The sequence below is a fragment of the Cetorhinus maximus genome, chromosome 7, assembly GCF_964194155.1.
Source record: "Cetorhinus maximus chromosome 7, sCetMax3.hap1.1, whole genome shotgun sequence".
Lineage (NCBI taxonomy): Eukaryota > Metazoa > Chordata > Chondrichthyes > Lamniformes > Cetorhinidae > Cetorhinus > Cetorhinus maximus.
The window spans coordinates 105,053,219-105,075,050 of NC_135885.1; the positions used below are offsets into that span (position 1 = coordinate 105,053,219).

Sequence of the window (21,832 nt, forward strand, 5' to 3'; positions counted from 1 at the left end):
TTCAAAAATCAGTCTACATGGAGTTCCTTGATCTCCATGGGGATGGAAGTAGGTACAATGACTGACTAGTCTCAGCATCCCTGGGTCAGAAAATAAAAGATAACCTGTGCATCAGGTGACACCCACTGTATACATGAGGATGTTCAATGGGCAGGGACACAGGGCAGAATCTTGTGGAGGCAATGGAGGGATTGACCACTGGCTCAAGAGCTGATGAGACCCCCGTGCTGTCGCTTTTTGGGAAGGACTGCTATTCAGGCACTTAACAGGCCAATGGCAGGCCTTCCCCCGGGATCAAAGACCCCAGGAGTGAAAGTCCCACCCATCAAAAGCTGCCAGCCTTTCAGAGGCTGGCAGCTCTCCTATACTCAGCAGCACCACCGGGGAGGTGGTGGCTACTGCCAGTACTGCACTCACCCAAAGTCGCGGATCGAAGAGGGACACAGGCACAGGTGAGTGACAGCAGGAAAGTGTCACAGGGTAGAGGTCATAGGGGAAGGGGGTCAAATGCAAGGACAGGGTGGTGGCTATCAGTGCCCCTTGCCCTGCCCCCACTTTCCAATGCCCAGTCCTTCAATCACGCACTTTGAACAAAGCAACCCCCCCCCGCCCCAGCAAACAGGGAAGAGTTTACTTGTCGTGCTCCCCAGATTACGAGCCCCCTGCTTGCTGTTGAGTTAATACCAGCAGCAGCGGGATGAGGCCCTTAAGTGTGCATTAACTGCGTACTTAAGGCCTTCAATTGCCAGTGGGTTGGGAAGGCTATCCATGGGTCTTCCTGCCGCAGAATTAATCAGGGTAGAGGCAGGAAGGTAGCAAAGTCCTCACCTGCCCCTTCCCACCCAATTAAATGCCCCCACAACTACACTCACTGTGGAGGAGGGCACAAGATTCCACTCAAAGTCTTGACTATCACCTCCTCTACAATTGAATAGCCCTTCAAGACATACTTGGGAATAATGGCCACTTGGGCAAAGCGATGGAATTTTCTCACTAACTGTGGAATTGTGTGCCCAGCAAGGAGTTGATGCCTTGAGGAAAAGGAGGAAACTAGTTTAGAAAGTGCTAAGGGAGAAGCTCTTTTGTCACAGCCAAGAGTAATTTTTTACTTTTTTCATGCAGCGGGTGGTTGAGGTCTGGAATGCACTGCCTGAGAGTGCGGTGGAGGCAGATTCAATCAACCCATTCAGAAAGGAATTAAACTGGTATCTGAAAGGGAAGAATGTGCAGAGCGGTCACCCAGCTGCGTTTGGTCTCTCCAATGTAGTGGTGAGCGTATTGGGAGCAGCAAATGCAGTAGACTAAATTGAGGGAAGTGCAAGTGAAGTGCTGCTTCACTTGAAAGGAGTGTTTGGGCCCTTGGACGTTGAGGAGGGGGGAAGTAAAGGGGCAGATGTTGCATCTTCTGCGGTTGCATGGGAAGGTGCCGTGGGAGGGGTTGAGGAGTAGTGTCTGTCCGCAAGCATGACCTAGACCTTCCTGTCACTTGCCATTTCAACACACCACCCTGCTCTCATGGCCACATGTCCGTCCTTGGCCTGCTGCAATGTTCCAGTGAAGCTCAATGTAAACTGGAGGAACAGCACCTCATCTTCCGACTAGGCATTTTACAGTCTTCCGGACTTAATATTGAGTTCAATAATTTCAGATCATGAACTCTCTCCTCCATCCTCCTCCCCTTTCCGATCCCCCTTTTTCCAATAATTTATATATTTTTTACAACAATATTTTTTTCTTTTCCCTCCAATTTTTAAATTTATTTCGATCTATTGTTTCATCTCCATCTTTTAGCCCATTTCGATCCCTTCCACCCACCCCACCCCCACTCAGGCCATCTGCCACTAGCTTGCTTCCCTTAGTGCCCCCATTAGCACATCCTTTAGATAATATCACCACTGTCAACACCCCTTTGTCCTTTTGTCTATGACATCTTTGGCAGCCTCTTCTTGGCCTCCACCTATCACTGACCCCCTATCGAGCTCTCCTGTCCCACTCCCTTCCACCAGCTTATATTTCACCTCATTTCTATTTGTCTTAGTTCTGAGAAAGGGTCATACGGACTCGAAACGTCAACTGTATTCCTCTCTGCAGATGCTGTCAGACCTGCTGAGTCTTTCCAGGTATTTTTGTTTTTGTCTTAAATAGCTGAATTGTTTATCAGACTAACCAATTCCTCTGTTTTTCAATTATATTGTACTTTTTTTCTCTAAGTTCCTGAAAAAGAAGAGAGCAGCAACATTCCTCCAACGTCTGGAGCATGGTGGGCCCATAACCCTAGCTGCTCAGCTCAGGGTGAGTATTGTAGAGCAGATAATAGCAATCTTGAATGCCTGATATAATTGCCTCTTTCGTTATGAGCAGTAATCACATAATTTCCTGTTTGAGAATAAAGCAGGTTTCTTTCTTGCTAAGTCCAATGATAAAAATGGAATTTCTGATTCTGATCAGAGATGAATAATGAGAATTTTGCCAAAAAAAACCCTATTTAGGGACCCAAATATCAAAGGAATATTAAACCTTTCCTGTATTTCTCTTATCTCTAGAGTTCAATTAATGATATCATGGGAAAGCTCCAGAATTCAACTCCTCACTTTGTACATTGCATCAAACCCAACACATCCAGGCAGGCAGACACGTTTGACAACTTCTATGTATCAGCTCAACTGCAGTACATTGGTGTATTGGAGATGGTGAAGATGATCCGCCATGGATACCCTGTGCGGCTATCTTTCAGTGACTTTCTTGCAAGGTAGGTGCTCCATAAAGAAATCAAGCATCTGAGGTAATTCACATCCTGAAGTATAGTCTTGTCTGTAGTATACAATTCACTGCTGTTTCTGTTTGCTACTTGCATTACTATCAAGGGTTAGTTTACGTTGAGTATTAGCCACAGGAAAATGTTTTTGTTGTTTAGAGTTCAAAGTGAATAGTCTGGATTTACTGTAATCCTATTGATTATATTGTGTACTGTTCATACTGGATATGTGGGTGAGAGACTTGAAGCAGCGTTAAATGAGGGCGAGGTGAAGCTATGAATCTTAGACATAAGGCATGACAGATAGATAATTGTTGATAGGGGAGTAATGAGGCTGTGCTGCTTCAAGCAGTTTGTGAGTCTAAATGTGCAATTGAAATGATGGGGCATTTGCTGGTATTGTTCACTGACCACTCCTGTGAAGTGATTGAAATTCTTGCAGAACTACATCCAAGTCCTCAAGGCTAGACTCCTGGCATTGACCACCATGAATATCTGGTCCCACCTCCTTTGCAAAGTTTTGCCTGAGAGCCTCCTGTTCCTCTGTAGATAGGTGCCATTTCTCCTCCTCTCTACCTCCTGCACCTAAGCATGGCAGGGGTGTGTGGTTTTCTGACAAATATTTACCCCTCTGTCAACATCACAAGAAGAAACAGATTACCTGGTCATTATCATATGGCTGTTGGTGGGAGCTTGTGTGTAAATTGGCTTCCACATTTCCTACATTACAACAGTGACCACACTTCAAAAGTACCCCAGTGATTGTAAAGCGTTCCTGATGTCTGGTGGTTGCAAGGGTGCTGTCTAAATACAGGTTTTCCCCTCCAATAAAGCAGCAATTGGAGTCACTGAAGCCATGACAGGGAAATATGCCAATAAATACTCAGTACTCACAATTACGTTCTTAACCAAAACAGAAAATGCAGGAAAAACGCAGCAGGTCTAACAGCATCTGTGGAGAGAGAAAAGCAAAGTTAACATTTTGAGTCCATTTGACCCTTTTTCAGAGCTGAAGAGAAGTGGAAATATGGTGAAATTTATACGGCTTAAGGGAGTGGGACAGGTGGAGTTGGGTATAAGGCCAGCAATAGGTGGGGACAAGGGAGGGATTGACAAAGATGTCATGAACTGAAGGACAAAGGGATTGTTAATGGTAGTGGTTAAAACTAAAAAAGGTGCTAATGGTGGCATAAAGGTAAGAAAGCAGAATGTGATTATAGCAGAACAAGGGTAGCATTGAGTGAAAGAACCACATAGAACAAGTAACAGATGGCCCTGTAGGAGATAGAGTGGGCGGTGTTGGGAAAAAATGGGATAAAACGGGATAAAACTACAGATAAATGAATAGAAATAAAGATAAGTGGAAACAAGTAAAAATGAACGTAGAAGAAAGGGGATTTAAAAACGGGGTGAGGATGGAGAGAGAGTTCATTGTCTGAAGTTGTTGAACTCAATGTTAAATCCGAAAGGCTGTAAAGTGCCTACTCGGAAGATGAGATGCTGTTCCTCCAGTTTGCATTGGGCTTCACTGGAACATTGCAGCAGGCCAAGGACGGACATGTGGGCATGAGAGCAGGGTGGAGTGTTGAAATGGCAAGCGACAGGGAAGTCTGGGTCATGCTTGCGGACAGACCCAAGGTGCTCCGCAAAGCGATCACCCAGTCTGCGTTTGGCCTCCCCGTTATAGAGGACACCCTATTGGGAGAAACGGATGCAGTAGACCAAATTGAAGGAAGTACAAGTGAAGTGCTGATTCACCTGAAAGGAGTGTTTGGGCCCTTGGATGGTAAGGAGTGAAGAGATAAAGTGGCAGGTGATGCCTGTGATTGCATGGGAAGGTGCCGTGGGAAGGGGGTGAGGCATTGGGGGTAATGGAGGAATGGACCAGGGTGTCCCGGAGGGAATGGTCCCTACAGAATGCTGACACGGGGGAGTGAGGGGAAGATGTGTTTGGTGGTGGCATCATGCTGGAATTGGCGGAAATGGTGGAGGATGATCCTTTGAATGCGGAGACTAGTGGAGTGAAAGGTGAGGACAAGAGGCACCCTATCATGGTTATGGGAGGGAGGGGAATGGGTGAGGGCAGAGACGCGGGAGACGGGTCAGACAATGGCTGAGGGCCCTGCCAACAACAGTAGGGGGGGGAAACCTCGATTAAGGAAGAAGGAAGACATACCAAAAGCGCCAATTTGGAAAGTAGCATAATCAGAACAGATGCGACAGAGGCGAAGGAACTGAGACAATTGGATGGAGTCCTTACAGAATGCAGGGTGTAAGGAGTTGTAGTCGAGGTAGCTGTGGGAGTCGGTTGACTTGCAATGAATATTAGCGCAGTCTGTCACCAGAAATGGAGACAGAGAGGCCAAGGAAGGGACGGAAAGTGTTGGAGATGAACCATGTGAAGGTGATAGAGGGGTGGAAATTGGAAGCAAAATTGATCAATTTTTCCAGGTCCAGATGAGAGCATGAAGCGGCACCGAAACAGTCATCAATGTACAAAAAAAGAGTTGTGGGAGGGGGCCTGAGTAGGACTGGAACAAGGAATGTTCCACATACCCCATAAAGAGACATGCATAACTGGGACCCATGTGGGTACCCATAGCCACACCTTTTATTTGGAGGAAGTGAGAGGAGTTTAAGGAGAAATTGTTCAGTGAGAGAACAAGTTCAGCCAGACGGAGGAGAGTGGTGGTGAATGGGGATTGTTCGGGCCTCTGTTCAAAGAAGAAGAGGAGAGCCCTCAGGCCATCCCAGTGGGGGGTGGAGGTGTAGAGGGATTGGACGTCCATGGTGAAGAGGAGGCAGTTAGGGCCAGGGAACTGGAAATTGTTGATATGATGCAGGGCATCAGAGGTATTGCAGATGTAGGTGGGAAGAGACTGGACAAGGGCAGAGAGGAGGGGGTCATGATAGGAATGAGTTCCGTGGGGCAGGAACAGGCTGACATGATTGGTCTACTGGGACAGTCCTGTTTGTGGATTTTGGGAAGGAGGTAGAAGAGGGCTGTCACTGTGTTCTCTCACTGAACAATTTCTCCTTAAACTTGTCTCACTTCCTCCAAATAAAAGGTGTGGCTATGAGTACCTGCATGGGCCCCAGTTATGTCTGTTTCTTTATGGGGTATATGGAACATTCCTTATTCCAGTCCTACTCAGGACCCCTCCCACAACTCTTTTTTTGTACATTGATGACTGTTTCGGTGCTGCTTCATGCTCTCGTCTGGACCTGGAAAAATTGATCAATTTTGCTTCCAATTTCCACCCCTCTATCACCTTCACATGGTCCATCTCCAACACTTCCCGTCCCTTCCTTCACCTCTCTGTCTCAATTTCTGGCGATAGACTGTCCACCAATATTCATTACAAGCCCACTGACTCCCATAGCTACAGCTCCTCACAGCCCGCTTCCTGTAAGGACTCCATCCCATTCTCTCAGTTCTTTTGCCTCCATCACATCTGTTCCGATGATGCCACTTTCCAAAATGGCGCTTCTGGCATGTCTTCTTTCTTCCTTAACCAAGGATCCCCCCCACTGTGGTTGACAGAGCCCTTAGCCATGCCCGACCCATCTCCCGCGCCTCTGTCCTCACACCTTCCACTCCTTCACAGAACCATGATAGGGTCCCCCTTGTCCTCACTTTTCACCCCACAGCCTCCAGATTCAAAGGACCATCCTCTGCCTTCAAAGGATCATCGTCTGCCATTTCCACCAATTCCAGTATGATGCCACCACCAAACACATCTTCCCCTCACCAACCTTCCCACCCCCGGCAGCATTCCGTAGGGAACATTCCCTCCAGGACACCCTGGTCCACTCCTCCATCACCCCTAACACCTCATCCCCTTCCCACGGCTCCTTTCCCTACAATCGCAGAAGGTGCATCACCTGCCCTTTTACCTCCTCACTCCTCACTCCAAGGGTCCAAACACTCCTTTCAATTGAAGCAGCGCTTCACTTGTACTTCCCTCAATTTAGCCGACTGCATCCGCTGCTCCCAATGTGGTCTTCTTTACACTGAGGAGACCAAATGCAGAATGGGTGATCTATTTGTGGAACACCTTGGGTCTATCCGTAAGCATGACCCAGACATTCTGGTCGCTTGCCATCCTGCTCTCATGCCCACATTTCCATCCTTGGCCTGCTGCAATGTTCCAGTGAAGCCCAACTCAAACTGGAGGATCAGCACTTAATCTTCCAATTAGGCACCTTACTGCCTTCTGGACTTAACATTGAGTTCAACAACTTCAGACCATGACCTCTCTCTCCATCCTCACCCCGTTTTTTAGTCCCCTTTCTTCTACATTCATTTTTATTTTTTATCCACTTATTTTATTTTTTATTTTTATTCATTCATCTGTAGTTTTATCCCCATTTTTTTCCCATTTTCTATCCTTTTTTTTCCCACCACCGCCCTCTCCCCCCACCCATCCCCTACAGGGCCGACTGTCACTTATTCCATGTTGTTCTTTCACTCAATGCTATCCTTGTTCTGCTATTATCACATTTTGCTTTCTTACCTTTATGCCACCATGTGGTATGCCACCTTTTTTTGCACTACCATTAACAATCCCTTTGTCCTTCAGTTCATGGCATCTTTGTCAATCCTTCCTTTGCCTTCACCTAATGCTGGCCTTCTATCCAGCTCCACCTGCCCACCCCCCTTAAACAGTATAAATTTCATCACATTTCCACTTCTTTTCGGCTCTGAAGGAGAGCCATATGGACTTGAAACGTTAACTCTGTCTTTCTCTCCACAGATGCTGTCAGACCTGCAGAGTTTTCAGCATTGTCTGTTTTTGTTTCAGATTTCCAGTATCCACAGCATTTTGTTTTTACTTTCTTAACCACTTGTGTGAAAGGGTTTGTTCACAATACATATGCTGAGACATTACTTTAGACACCAAGGAGATGTTATCTACACTTTGGAGCTCTGATCTGCACTTCATGGAGCTCTGACCTATCAAATCAGCATGGGTGCCATAAACTTTGTATTGGATCAGACCTTAGATGAGAACCAAGGTGAGCACCAGCAGCTTCAGGAGCAAAACCAGCAACAATACCAGCAGCAGCCTGGTACCAACAATGGAGCAGAACCAGCATCATGTGAACACCCAAATATCTCATTTACTTGCCCCACGGCAGTACAAGTATCTGAGGTGGCGCAAGATCTACATAGGTGCTGTGACGGTCCAGTGAGAGGGTGTAATCTTTTGAAGAGTTACCATCGTCGTGGACAACTTTGACCAGCTCCTGTTTGATGCGTGATGGCCTTTTTGGAGATAAAAGGCATTAGTGAGTATTATGAAGGTGTGATTCCTACTAATTATGATAATACACATGATAATATTTCAGTGGCTATTGACATCAAGTCACCATTACTGAGAGTTTTGCACAAAGTGATTGCCTGCTTTTTAATTCTGTTACCAGGTAGCAGACATCTCCTGATTTCCAATTGCCAGACACACCAAGACTCCACTGATCTCCAACACCAACTCCTCTGCAGTCGTTAATTGAGAAATGACTGGAGGACGATTTCTGATTCTTTAAGTAATGGGGTGTGTTCACCTGATAAATAGATTGCATTTGTTCAGGGCAACTATGAGGGCTTGCTGTGACATTGCATAAAGATGAGTGTGAGTGCCAGCGGTGGATGGATAAATAGGGATGTGAATAAGCACATAGACAGGGAGGGATGGGTGCACCTGTAAGTTGGTGTGAGGAATGATGGCTAAGGTAGGCTTGAGAAGGCCTGGTAAGGGGTCAGTGTGATATGCACATCAGGATGTAAAGCAATGTGCTGTTACTCTCATCTTTCCTGTCCAGCTTGAAGTTCCTGCATTGGATCCAGGAGTGTGACACCATGCTCCTGCTGCTCTTCTCCTTGACAAACTCCAACCGTGCCTTCATTGTTTCAACTGCCACTATCTTCCTCCCACCACTATGGAGGGTTTCTCACTCCGAGACCCTACAGCCCACAACTGTTCACCCAGGCAGGCATTGTTGAAACATGGTGTAGCCTTTGCCCATTTGGACTATATTGCAACATGCCTGTGACTCTCCAAGACAACTTCAAATTCCTTCAACTTACATATTTGGAATCTCCTTTCAAATACTGGAGTTGAAATCATGTCATACGTGACATCATCACACTCACCGACTAATTGGACAGGAATCCTGAAAGTAAAATAATAATGAAGGGGCTCAGTTAAAAAGTAACTGACAGATGTGTTGCACTTACTTCCTGGGTTCCTTTGCAGTATTAGTTCCCCCTGCACCTTTAAAATCCAACCCTTATGTTAGATATAGATGACATCTCACAAGTAGTCATATGTTCCCCTTATCTCATTGTTTCCCCCAGTTTCAAAACTATGATCAGTCACCTCCCATTTTGTTATAGAGTTGATTTTCCAGGCAACTTTTCTTAGTGGAAACATTAAAATTTATTTACAAGACAGCAGCAGCTACATGTGTGCATCTTACTCTATAACTAAAGATCTCTCTCCTAGCAGTTCCCCACACTGCTAATTCCTTGGTTTACACAGATCATGTGATCTTATGACACAGGATTATCCTTAAAGCTACAGTCTTACATTTAGCAGAACTATAATTACTACATCCCCCCCGCCCCCCCTTAACTTTTCTGTACATTTTGTATTTACAAAGATATTTATCTCATGACATTACAATATTTACACAGGTCATGAAATTACAAGTTCAGTCTTTCAGGAGGTTTCCTGATCCCTGTGGAACATCATAGCTCCACGACTTCTGATTCTTTGACAGGAACCACATTCCCTGGAACTGCATTAACATCAGGTACCTCATTACACACAGGCAGTTCAGTGTCTTCCGCTGTGACAGAGATATTGGTTATGTCTATCCTTGGTTGAGCAACTTCAACAGGAACCATTGGTTCAGCAATGGTTACAAATGGAACATCATTTTGTTGGGGTATCCCCTTCTTCTTAAATGATCCACATGCTTACAGGTGACCTGGCCCTCCACTTCCACATGGTATGACAATGGTCCAGTCACAGAGCTTACTTTACCAGGTAACCACTTCGGTCCTCCACCGAAATTCCTTACATATACCGCTTCTTCATCAGCAAATTATTGCTTATGACTATGCAAATCATGAGTTGCTTTTGGTTCCCTTGACTTTTCTCTATCGTCCCCTCCAGATTGGGAAGTATCAGACTTAATCTTGTTCAAAGACAGCACCTCACCAGTAACTCTGCAGGTGTTGCACCTGTCATAGAGTGGGGGGTTGTTCTGTAGTGAAATAGGAAACGAGTATGCTTAGTTTCCAATGATTCACCTGGTAACTTTCTTAATTCCCACATTTTATTGTCTTTTTGGAACCCACTTCCTTTTTGTCTTCTTCCTACCACGGAGTTTAGTCTCAGCCTTCTTTTTGACTTCACTGTCAGCCAGACTTGTCTCAGGTGAAATCTCAACTTGTCTTAGTTCGGTAGTTGAGCTACCCATGATTTCATTATCTGCTCGCATCTTGGAAAGTTCTATGACTTTTGCTTTCAAAGCCTCTTTAGCTTCATCCAGCCCATTCTTCAGTTCTTTTGTCTCCTTCTTGTATTTGTTGGCTTCCTCCTGAAACCTTGAACATTGCTGCATCTTCTCTACTAACTGGTTCTTCAGCTTGTTCAGAATGACATTGAATTATTCTTTATCTCTTCGTAATTTTACTGAGGTACAAACTTTGACCTGAGGGATCCATGTTGTGTGTGAAGGTCTTTCCACAGGTTTTCCTTTTCTTTGCAAAGCTCACTCTCCTCATCTTGAACTCTGTCATTCAGCAGAGTCTCTTTGAGTTTCTTCTATATCATTGTTTAAGACAATCTTCATCTCTTCAGGTTGCTGAAAGCTTACACACTCCTTCTTCATCCTGCTGTGGTCCTTGGACTCTCCAGGCTCTTTCTGAAGTACCTTGCTTTGTTCCTTTTCCACTCAGGAACTCTTCCTGTTTCTTTTTGAAGTCTCACTGGCTAATCAGGTTAATTTCCCTCAACCAATTTCGACCTGGAATGCTTGGTTCTCTGCCTTCTAAGGCCATCATTGGTAGCTGTGCTGTTTGGTGTCTATAACAAACAGGTACTCTGGTGATGCCATTTACCTGGATTTCTTCGCCTATGTACGTTTTCAACTTGGCAGAGGTTTGTTCCAAATTTAATTGTTGAGCACCTTTATTTAAAAATCTGAAAGTGTGTTCTCCTGCTACGGTGGTAGAAGCACCAGTGTCTACTTCCATTTTAAAAGTTTACCATTCACTTGCTCTGTAATTGGCTCTGTATGCCCAACTTTCATGTTGAATAAGGAATAAATGTCAGCATTGGTTGTTTCTGGCTCTTTCACACATACTTCATGGGGCTTCGTTTATTTTCTGGAAGTCTGTTTTAATCTCACTTTGCAATGTTTCAACATTTGCCCACTTTTCTGACAAAAATAACACTCCACCTTTTTAAATTTCCAATCGTTAGGAGTATGATTGTTTCCTCATCGATAAAAATTAGTTTTCGAATTTTCTACTAAGCTTTTTCCTCTAAATTTTCGGTTAGTAGAGGCTGTTTCCCGCTTCATGGAACAGTCCTGGATTTTCCTGTCACTTTCAGTAGACTGTTCCCACCCAACTAGGAAAACGGTGCCATTTTGCAGCCTTGAATCACTTGTGAATCCCTTATAGCACTATCTATTGCAAGCACTGTTTCTAATGCTTTCTTAAAATCAAGATTCACTTCAGCCAGCAAGCTTCACTAAATAACATCCTCTTGCATGCCACAGACCAAAAAATCCGTGAGCATACCATTTAGGGTTTCACCGAAATCACAATATTCCGTTAGTTGTTTTAATTTCACCACTTGGTAGGAATAGTCTCCCCCGGGGCTCTATTCCGTGAATCGAATCTGAACCTCTGTACTGTGACTGAGGGCTTGGGGTGGAAATGTCCTTTAACGAGGTCTGCTAATTCACTGAAGGTCTTCACATCAGAGGCACTGGGACCGTCAAACTTCGAATTAAACTGTCGGCCTTGCTCTCACAAATACTCAGAAGAATTGCTCTACTCTTTCCCTCCCCCATAATTTCATTGGCATGAAAGTAGAATGCAAGATGTTCTATATATTGAGACCAGTTATCTATGGCTGGCTCAAAGGGATTGATTCTGCCAAACTGTGGCAACTCAGATCAGTATATTTTGCTTTTTTTTTAATTATCAGATACTCACAATCGTTGGGTGAGGGACAGCACTGGACCAGACTTATCCTTGTCACTGGCTTGTTATAGAGTTGATTTTCCAGGCAACCTTTCTTGGTGGGAACATTGAACTTTATTTACAAGACAGCAGCAGCTATATATGTGCATCTAACTCTATAACTAAAGAAGAACTCTTGCCTTGAGGTTCCCCGTGCTTCTAACTCATTGGTTCACACAGATCATGTAATCTTACAACACAGGATTATTCTTTAAGCTACAATCCTACGTTTATCAGAACTATAGTTACTATGCATTTTTTAAAAATACAGCTTGTTGCTTCCAATAAATTCCCCTTTCTAAAATTGCCCTTCCTTTCTACGATTTGGAAATACATCTCAACTTCACATCCACCTCTCACACCCTACAGCCTGTTTTTTTTTCCAATCAACAGCATTGAAATTGTTCTAGTTAAAGTCACCAATTAAATCTCTGAAACTCTTTGATATCATACGATACTTTCTTCTCCTCCATTTCAACTCCTTGGCAATCCATTTTTCCAATGCACTCCTTCCACAACTTTTTCTTACCTGTCCCAACGTAACCAATGCATCTCTCATTCTGACTATCCCCATTATGCCTGCATGGTTACATCTGCCCTGCTGTAAGATTCTATCCTTTGCCCTTACCATATTCTTCATATACATGCTGCTCCTTTGCATCATTATCAGTAAACATGTAGCTAGCAGCCATAGAGTTTTACCTGTTTGCCATCAATTTCAAATTCATGCATGTTGCTATATTATCAGACCATCAGTTTGGCATGAAGTAGTGGATGAGCCAGAACTTCTTTGACCTCTGTTCTCCAACACATAAGTTGGAGCTTTAAACCGGTGGGATTTTATGGTCCCGCCAAAGTCAATGGACTTTTGAACGGCTCATTGCATTTTATGGCCCTGTCCCTGCACAACGCGGCTGTAAAATTCTGCCCATAGTTTTAAAAGCCTTTGTCACCATTCATAAATCCTTATATGGTCTTGCTCCATCCTGCCCCTGAAACTACCTCCAGACCAGCAACTTAGCTCATACCTTCTCTTTTTTGAGTCTAAACTAGTTTACTTCCACACCCATTGTTAATGAAACAACCTTTAACCATCCCAATGCCACCTTTGATCCTCTTTCTGGCATGTGACTTTACCCTCTCCAAGGTTCAAAAGTCCCTTCAAAATCCCTCTCTTCAACCACATCTTTGATTACCTCCCTTAACTCTTCTTTGTTTATTTGTCAAGTCAGATTGTCTTGCTACATTAGAGATGCTGTGTGAGTGTACGCTCTCGTTATATATTTGTAACTCGGGTTGGCTGACCTTTCAAACAAATAGATGAGACAATTTCAGAGAGAATTAATCACACAAGCAATTTTTTTAAACATTCTCTACATTAGTTGAATTCTCTACAATAGTTGAATATTTTGGTTACAACTATCAGAGGTTAAAAACCGCTGTCCTAGCAAAGTATTGCAAATGTTAAGAATAGTTGTATCCTCTCAAGGCAATGAAAAAGCCCATGTTCGAGTTTAGAACAGCTGAACAACTTCAAAACTCATTGAGTTGTTTAGATATGTTCCTTCCAAGTTGTGATTAATTGACTAATGTTGTTAGAAAGCTTTCCATACTGGTGACAATGAAGCAATAAATGATACACAAAAGTTTATTTCCCACCACTTTTCCTCCTTAGGCTTAGTTCTTTTTATCAAGTGTCCTGAACAGCATCATGTTTGCTCAAAGTGTTTTGAAGCCTTGATTCAACTTGGTTAAAAAGCTATCACAACACTGATTTATGTTATAAATGAGTATTGACTAAGGACTTCTTTAGGCTCTTGTAAAAAAAAATACAGATCTAAATGTTACCGACCCCTTGGAGGCAGAAATAGAGGTGAGGGGAGTGGTGGGTGGGGGGGAGGGGAGTGGTGGGTGGGGGGAGGGGAGAACAGTCAAATAGCAAGGACCTGTGCAGTCAGGCTCCCTGATATCTTCCCACCATCAGCCAATTTTCCCAAAAGTGACGGGCTTGACAGATCATTGGTTAACTGATCTGGTCCTTAACATATTTATGGACCTAATTTTACCAGGTGATTCCAATCTTACCAGCATGGGAAGTGCAGAGGGTCAGAGGCTCACCTGCAGCAATGAGGCAGGGTTTCAGTGGCAGCAGAGTTGTGAGGGTAAATGATAGATCTGTGAACCTGTCACTCAAGTCAGCCTATTATGTTTGGTGGGGGCAAAGTTTCTTGCTGCTGCTGGAAATGTGTCTCTCAGGTCCTAAGTAGCCACTGGAAGCAGGACCAAATTCCCTAGGAGGTCGAAGGCAGTGGAGGCTTCATCTGATTATGGGGTTAGTGTTTTCAGACTCTGACTCCTCCAATGAACAGGAAACTCTTTTGAGTTACCAACAGTCACAGATTGCAACTCTTTCGAGTACAATCACAGTTCTTGGTTTCCGGGAGTGGTACGTGAACCCACAACCCTCTGATTCAAAGGCGAGGGTGCTATGAACTGAGCCACAGCTGACACTTCCTCCAATGAACAGGAAAGTGACCTAGTGATGGGCATGTAATTAGGTGTTGCAGGTGTGCAGCCAGGGGAGCTCCAGTGGCAGCCTGGTCAGAAGGTGCTATCTGGCTTAAAGGGTAATAGGAAGAAACTCAGCTTCATCAGGATGTCCGACCACCAATGCCTATGCACATTGTGCCTTTCCAGGGGGGTGGTAGCAGAGCTGTGTGGAATAATGGGATAGGGGTTGAAATCGCTGGAAATGGCAACCAATCAATGCCTGTTGCCTTAAAGGTGACATTGGCACTCATTCTTTTTGCCAATGGGTCATTCCAAAGATCATCTAGAGATCTGTGCTGTATCTCTCAGTCAGCAGCCCATTACTGCATAAGGAGGTCATGGATGCCATGTACCATCAGGCTGGTCAATATATCAAGTTCACAACCGGTCAGAACAAGAGGGCAGTTGTCTTCAGGGCCAGAACTAGGTTTCCCCTAGTGCAGGGGTCATCGACTGTATACATGTGGCTATCAAGATTCCCTCACAGCAACCAGATGTCTTTGTGAATAGGAAACTTCCACTCACTCACTGTTCAGGCTGTGTGACCACTGTAAGCTGTTCATGCAGATGTGTGTGCCAGGTTCCCAGGAAGCTCCCATGACTCCTACTTCCTTAGGCAGTCCCATTTGCCTCAGTCTTCAAGCCACCCAAGTGCCAATATTGAGCAGGCCATTGGCCTGCTGAGGATGAGGCTTTGATGCCTTCCTAGATCTGGGTGAACCCTGTAATACACACTCTCAAGAGTATCCTGCATGATTAACACTTGCTTTGTTTTTCACAACCTGGTGTTCTAGATGCGAGTAGCTCTGGAGCCAGAGGGAGACATTGAGTGAGCGACCTCCTCCTCAGAGGAGGATGATCATGGAGGTGCCTCAACAGGTACGACTCAATGAATGAGGCACCATGGGGCCCAGGCAACAGGAGACTGATACATGTGATAGGGAGATTCTCATCTCTCTGATCAGCATATGTTTCACTTGAGGACAAGTGACAGGAAATGCTGAGCTTAGAAATTTTCTCCCAGATGTGTGGTTACTGACCTGTCATCAGAGACCCTCAGCATCTCTGTGTGCCTGTGAACACAATGTGCAAACGCCTTAATTGAAACAGGTGCTCAGGAGTTCCTCACATTTACAAACCCAGTCTTTGGGTTTAATATCTGGCTAATATCAGCTGTTGCACTGAAATGAAAGACAACTCATTATGGATTGCATCTCCATGCATTTACTTGCTGACTTACACAGCTTCTACAGGGTGATCCCCCTGCGCCTGGAGTTGATGTGGGGACCTTTCTTGGTCCTGTCAATTAGATGGCCTCAGGGTATCTGAACTCTACTGGGGATCATCACTTTGGGGTCTATCTGCATCTATGGAGGGGCCACCTCAGCAATCAGAGCAGGATCCAGTATTTGTGTTACCATTGAAGGGGCTGAGAAAGTGCTCTGAGAGGAGCCCCCATTGCCTGAAGCCTGCCCCTTCTCTGCCTTTTGAGGTCTCATGTTCGCTCCTATGGTGGCATGGAATGATAGCACTCCTGGCATCATGGTGATGCGCCACTGGGATATGTCGCCCATCAATCGCTCCATTGACCTTATGGATTAGGCCATGCTTTGGATGTCTGCTCACAACCCCTGCATCCACTGAGTGCCACGCTCCATGTGTCTCTCCATTAGGGTTGCCACTCTCCATGGATGACATCATGCCTACAGATGCCAGAGAGATGGAGCCACTCTTGTCACAGATGGAATCCTCCATCATTTGTGTATAGGATAACTGCCTCTGGAAACTCTGACAGATGTTCACCCCTTGATTCAGCAGCTAGAGCTTCTGCTGCTTTGCTGATGACACTGGAGGCTCACCATCTGCAAGGAGCTGATCATTGCTGGGCCTCTCCTCACGCCTCTGAGTGGAAGTGGCCACAGCTGTCACTGTCTCCATTACCTCCCCTTGTGTGTCTGTGAAGTTCTTATTGGGTTGTGCCATCCATTCTACACATGCAACAGAGCCCACCAATGTGAGTGTATCTGTGTTAGTGGAGGGTGCGCAGGAATAAAGAGACACAGTGTCTTCAGATGGTGTTGCATCCTGTGAGGTTTCCAATTTGACTCTACCCCCAATCTGTCCCTCATCTGCTGCTGGACCTGGTGGAGAGAAATTATTAAAGTGAAGCAAGTGGTCCTTCAATCAAGGCCTCATGCTTCCCTTTGGTGAGGAGCTGCCAGTGGTGGTGAAGGCCCACACAGGTGCCTCATGGCAGAAATGGTGTGGAGCACGTTGGACACATACAAATCTTTACCCACTCTCCATACCCTCTACACCTGTCTCACCCTCAGTGACAGGCTGTCCTGCAGTGACCCATCCAAACTGCATGGCCTTCTCCCCTATCAGTGTCACCACGGCAATAACAATAACTCCACCTCCGGTCCATGAATGCTCCCTGCCATTCATAGCACGCTTCTTTTGCAGGCACAAACGTAGGCAATGTCAGATCTGTCTCTTGGTGCCCATGTGTTGGTCACTCTGGTGCACTGTAAATGTGCAGCACCGCATCGCTGGATGGTGAGGTGGCTATTCAGCCATCTCATTGCAGCATTGACCCATGCTTGAGCCTGAGTCTCAGCTACATGTGAACTGGACACCTCAGTGCTAACATTGGTTACTGCTGTTACCGCTTGCCTGGGTCTGCCACCTGGCCTCATATTTCAAAGGCATCTTTCACTTAATTTTGTGTTTCCAGTTGTTGTCTGTTAATGCCACTCAGTTTTCTGGACTGCAGAAGGTCATTCAATCTCGTCCTGCACTGAATCCAGGTTATTCAATGACACCTCGGCTGCTCACGATGTCTGCCATCTCCAGCCATGACTTCTTGGTGACACTTGCTGGCCTCCTCCTTATGCCTTCTGGTAAGAGGACCTGCCTCCTTTTGTGAACTGTTTCAAAAAATGCCTCAAGGGAGGCATTGCTGTTCCTGGAACCATCTCTATATTGTTTTCTCAGCTGTCCAACCCCTCCTTCTTGCCTCTGGGATTAAGCTGCTGACTGCTGCACAGGTGAATTCAAAAATCCAGTGTAGCAAGCTGCTGGCACTCGGACCCATCCACAACTAGTAACCACCGGCAATCCTTAATTGGCTCCTGATGGTAAAATGAACGGCGACGTCCTGCTGCTCGGCAGAGTCATGCCCTTTCACCAAACACCAGAACCTCCACTCTAACAACAAAATCCTGACCACAATATCAACTTGGAGCAGTATGTAGTGGAGCCGACTAGGGTAAAGCTATTTTAGATCTAGTATTGTGTAATGAAGCAGGATTAATTGGTAATGTCATAGTAAAAGATCCACTGAGAAATAGTGGTCATAATACCATTCAATTGTTAAGTTTGAAAGTGACATATTACAATCATAAACAAAAATCTTAAATTTAAACAAAGCCAATTACATAGGTATGAGGGGAGAACTGGCTAAGATCAATTGGGTAAAAAGGCAAAAGTTATGGAGGTAAATGAACAGTAGGAAATATTTAAAGAAACAATTCAAAATGTTCAACAAAAATACATTCCATTGAAGAATAAAAACTCAGCAAGAAGGACCCATCCGTGTCTCACTCAGAAAGTTAATGATAGTTTTAGATTAAAAGATGAGGCTTACAATGTTGCAAAAAACAGTAGAGTGTCTGAGGATTGGGAGTGTTTTAGAAACCAGCAAAGGGCCAGCCACCAAAAAGTTGATAAAAAAATGAAAAATAGAATGAGTAACTAGCCAGAAATATAAAAACAGATTGTAAGGGCTTTTTAAGTATACAAAAAGGAAGAGAGTAGTTAAAGTAAATGTTATTCCTTAGAAGCAGAAGAAATTATCATGGGGAATGAAGAAATGGCAGAGGCATTGAACAGATATTTTGTATATGTCTTCACAGTAGGAGAAACAAGTTGGCTACCAGGCATAGACAATGAGCTAGGGGCTAGGAATTGTGAGGAAATTAGGGAAATTAATATCAGCAGAGATAAAGTATTGGAGAAACTTAAGAGACTTAAATCCAACAAATTTCAGGCACCAGATGGTCTACACCCTAGGGTTCTAAAAGGGATAGCTGTAGAGATAGTGGATGTGATAGCTATGATTTTCTAAAATTCCTTAGATTCAGGAATGGTCCCATTAGATTGGAAGCTGGCAAATGTTACACCTCTTTTCAAAAAAGGAGGGAGATAGATAACAGTGAACTACAGGCCAGTTAGCCTAACATCAGATGTTGGGAAAATGATGGAGTCTATTACTAAGGAAGTCTTAACAGTGCACTTAGAAAAGCATAGAATGATTAGAACAAGTCAACATGGTTTTCCTAAAGGGAAATCCTGTTTGACAAATTTATTAGGCCTACTGTAACTCGTGGGTAAAGGGGAGCCAGTAGATGTAGTATACCTGGATTTCCAAAAGGCATTCAATAATGTGCTGCACAAAAGGTTAATTGGAAAAATAAAGGCTCATGGAGCTGGAGGTAATATATTAACATGGATAGAGGATTGGTTAATGAATAGAAAACAGACAGCGGGCATAAATGGGGCTTTTTCAAGTTGGCAGGCAGTAAATAGTGGAGTGCCACAAGGATCAGTACTGGGGCCTCAGCTATTTACAATCTATATTAATGCCTTAGCTGAAGAGACAGAGGGTAATGCACCAAAGTTTGCAGATGAAACTAAACTAGGTGGAAAGGTAAGCTGCGAGGAGGACACAGAGAGGTTGCAAAGAGATATCGACAGGTTAGGTGAGTGGGCAACAAGATGGCAGGTGGAGTATAATACAGGAAAATGTGAAGTTATTCACTTTGGTAGTAAGAATAAAAAACAGGATTTTTTTAAAAGGTAAAAGAGTGTTGATGTTCAAAGAGACTTGGTATGCTGGTACAAGGAGCGCAGAGAGTTACCATGCAGGTGCAAATGGCATGTTGGCCTTTATTGTGATGGGATTGGAGTACAGCAATAGAGAAGTCTTGCTACAGTTGTACATGGTTTTGATGAGATCACATCTGGAGTACTTTGTGCAGTATTTGTCTCCACAATTATGATAGGATATACTTGTTTTCGAGGTGTTAAAGCGGAGGTTCACTAAATTGGTACCTGGTATAAGGGGATTGTCCTATGATGAGAGGCTGAGTAAATTGTGCTTCTGTTCTCTAGAGAGAATGAGAGGCAATCTCATTGAAATTTAAAAATTATGAAGGGGTTTGATAGTATCACGGACAGGAGGGGGTCAGTTCAAACAGCACTGTTTTCCTCTTACCACCTGTTTGTAAACAGAAGGTGTTTTAAATTTTGTTTCTTTCTTTCAGAATAAGTGGTAGCATGCTTTCAAACTGCTCAGTTTTGTGTGATCCACTTTTACTCATAACCCCACAGCAAACTTGAGTTAGGATTAACTCAGAAGGTGAGCTTATTTTACACATTCAAAACCTGTGAAAAGGAGAGTTCACAGCTTCGCACTCCACATTCTCACAGTAAAGGGATAGATAGAGAAAAGGGGGTTTGCAGTACAAGTGCCACAGAAAAATTGAATATTGGTTCACGTAAATTCCAGAGTCCCAAAGTCAGAGTCCAATGAGGAAATCTTTCGTGTAGGCTTTCGATGGTTGACTGGCTGGAGACTGGGGTTATAAGATTTGCTTTTTCAGGTGGCATTGATATTGCAAGATGAAGTAGGCACGCACAGATGGTATCAGTTTTGTGGATGGCGGTACAAAATCTTCCAGTAGAGTCAGTTAGATGGGTTGCTGGTCCAACCTGGATAGAGCTTCATTCAGTGTGGCCTGCCAGTTGGATGTTAAAGAGTAGATTAGCAGCACAGCTCAGAAAGGTAATATCAAACTGCTTAAAAGGCCAGCATCTTGCGTCATGTGACCTTCCTTCTCCACAGTGACTTCAGCAAAGGATAATTATCCAGCATCTGGAAGTTGGCTTTGGCTTCAGGACTGATAACGTCTCGGCCATTATGGGTTGAAAGGGGTGCCATTCGTTTTGAGAGTCCGGTGTTTGGAAGCTATTGTCTCAACAGACCCATGGACTCTGCTAGCAAGGTCATCTTATCAAATGCAAATGGAATTCCTGTAGCTACTTTTGAAATTGGTCTGTACAGTCTCAGCTGGTCTGTTAGAAGCTTCTTAGGCACAATGAGGTGTGACACTCCGGAAACTGAGAAGAGAATTATTTTGTTCTGGACACCGCTGGGGGATAATTTTCAGACAGAGGGTCAAACTTCTCAATTGTCTTTGTTCAACTGAAAAGTCCAGTTTAAAAATAAGAAATAGTAATAAGGATAACATTTTTAAATATATAGAGGGTTAGGTTTTCCGTTCTGTCTTTGAGGAATCCAATAGTTCTCCCCCAACAAAAGAAAAAAATGAACACTATTTCACCTTTTTTCCTATGGCCATGTGAAAGAAAAGTAGGGAAGAATTTTCCCCCCGTTGGGGGGGAAGTGCAGGAGCAGGCACGGGCAGGCGCGCCTCCGATCGGCGCCCCCAATTGGGGGTGCACTGCCATTTTACGTGGGTGGGCCAATTAAGGCCCGCCCAGCCTGACATCTGCCAGGAAGCGCTATGTGCTCCCTGTGCAGGCGAGGGGGATTCCCTCAGCCGAGAGTGCAATCTTTCGCGCATGCGCACGAAAGAGCGCACTGATCTCCCTGAGGCAAAGTGCTGCCTCAGGGAGATCAGCTCCAAATTTAAAAATGGTAAAGGTACAAAAACAAAATTTCCCTGACATGTCCCCTCATGTGACACTGTTGAGTTGGGACACATCCATCACTTTAAATCAAACATTTATTAAATTTTTTAAAACCCTCATGAAACCTCATTCCGCCCTTGGATGAGGTTTCATGCTTTTTTTGAAGCCCACCAGGGCTCCCGGCCTGCCTGCCAACCTTAAGGTTGGGCGGGCAGGTCCATTAATGAGGTTAATGACTTTGTCAATGACCTCAATAGGCCGTTGACAGGTCGGCAGGCGCACTGCTGATTTGGCTGCGCCCCCGCCGACCTGAAAATTGAAATGACGCGGGGAGTTGTCAGGAGTTCTGCCCAATGTCATCCCGCATCATTTTACGTGTTGGCGAGTGGGCCCTGCCCCCCTCTCGCTGACCTCAAGATCCTGCCCCAGGGAGTAAAGAGGTATGCAGTCATTCTCTCATTCACACTGGAAAGTCAATCCACATCTAGCAGGGGCAATGTCAGTTCCCTGCTGCGACTCTGGAGTTTAAACCTGGGATAAGGCAT

At 44.6% G+C, this 21,832-nt stretch overlaps 1 protein-coding gene across 1 annotated transcript in view; it reads left to right on the plus strand.

Annotated features, from left to right (window-relative positions):
- Window positions 1-21,832, plus strand: part of myo16 (myosin XVI) — a 654,305-nt gene that overhangs the window by 524,957 nt on the left and 107,516 nt on the right. The window contains exons 25-26 of the mRNA XM_078544837.1: window positions 2,212-2,292; window positions 2,544-2,749. Coding sequence (XP_078400963.1) covers window positions 2,212-2,292; window positions 2,544-2,749 — 287 coding nt within the window. The remainder of the gene's footprint in view (window positions 1-2,211; window positions 2,293-2,543; window positions 2,750-21,832) is intronic.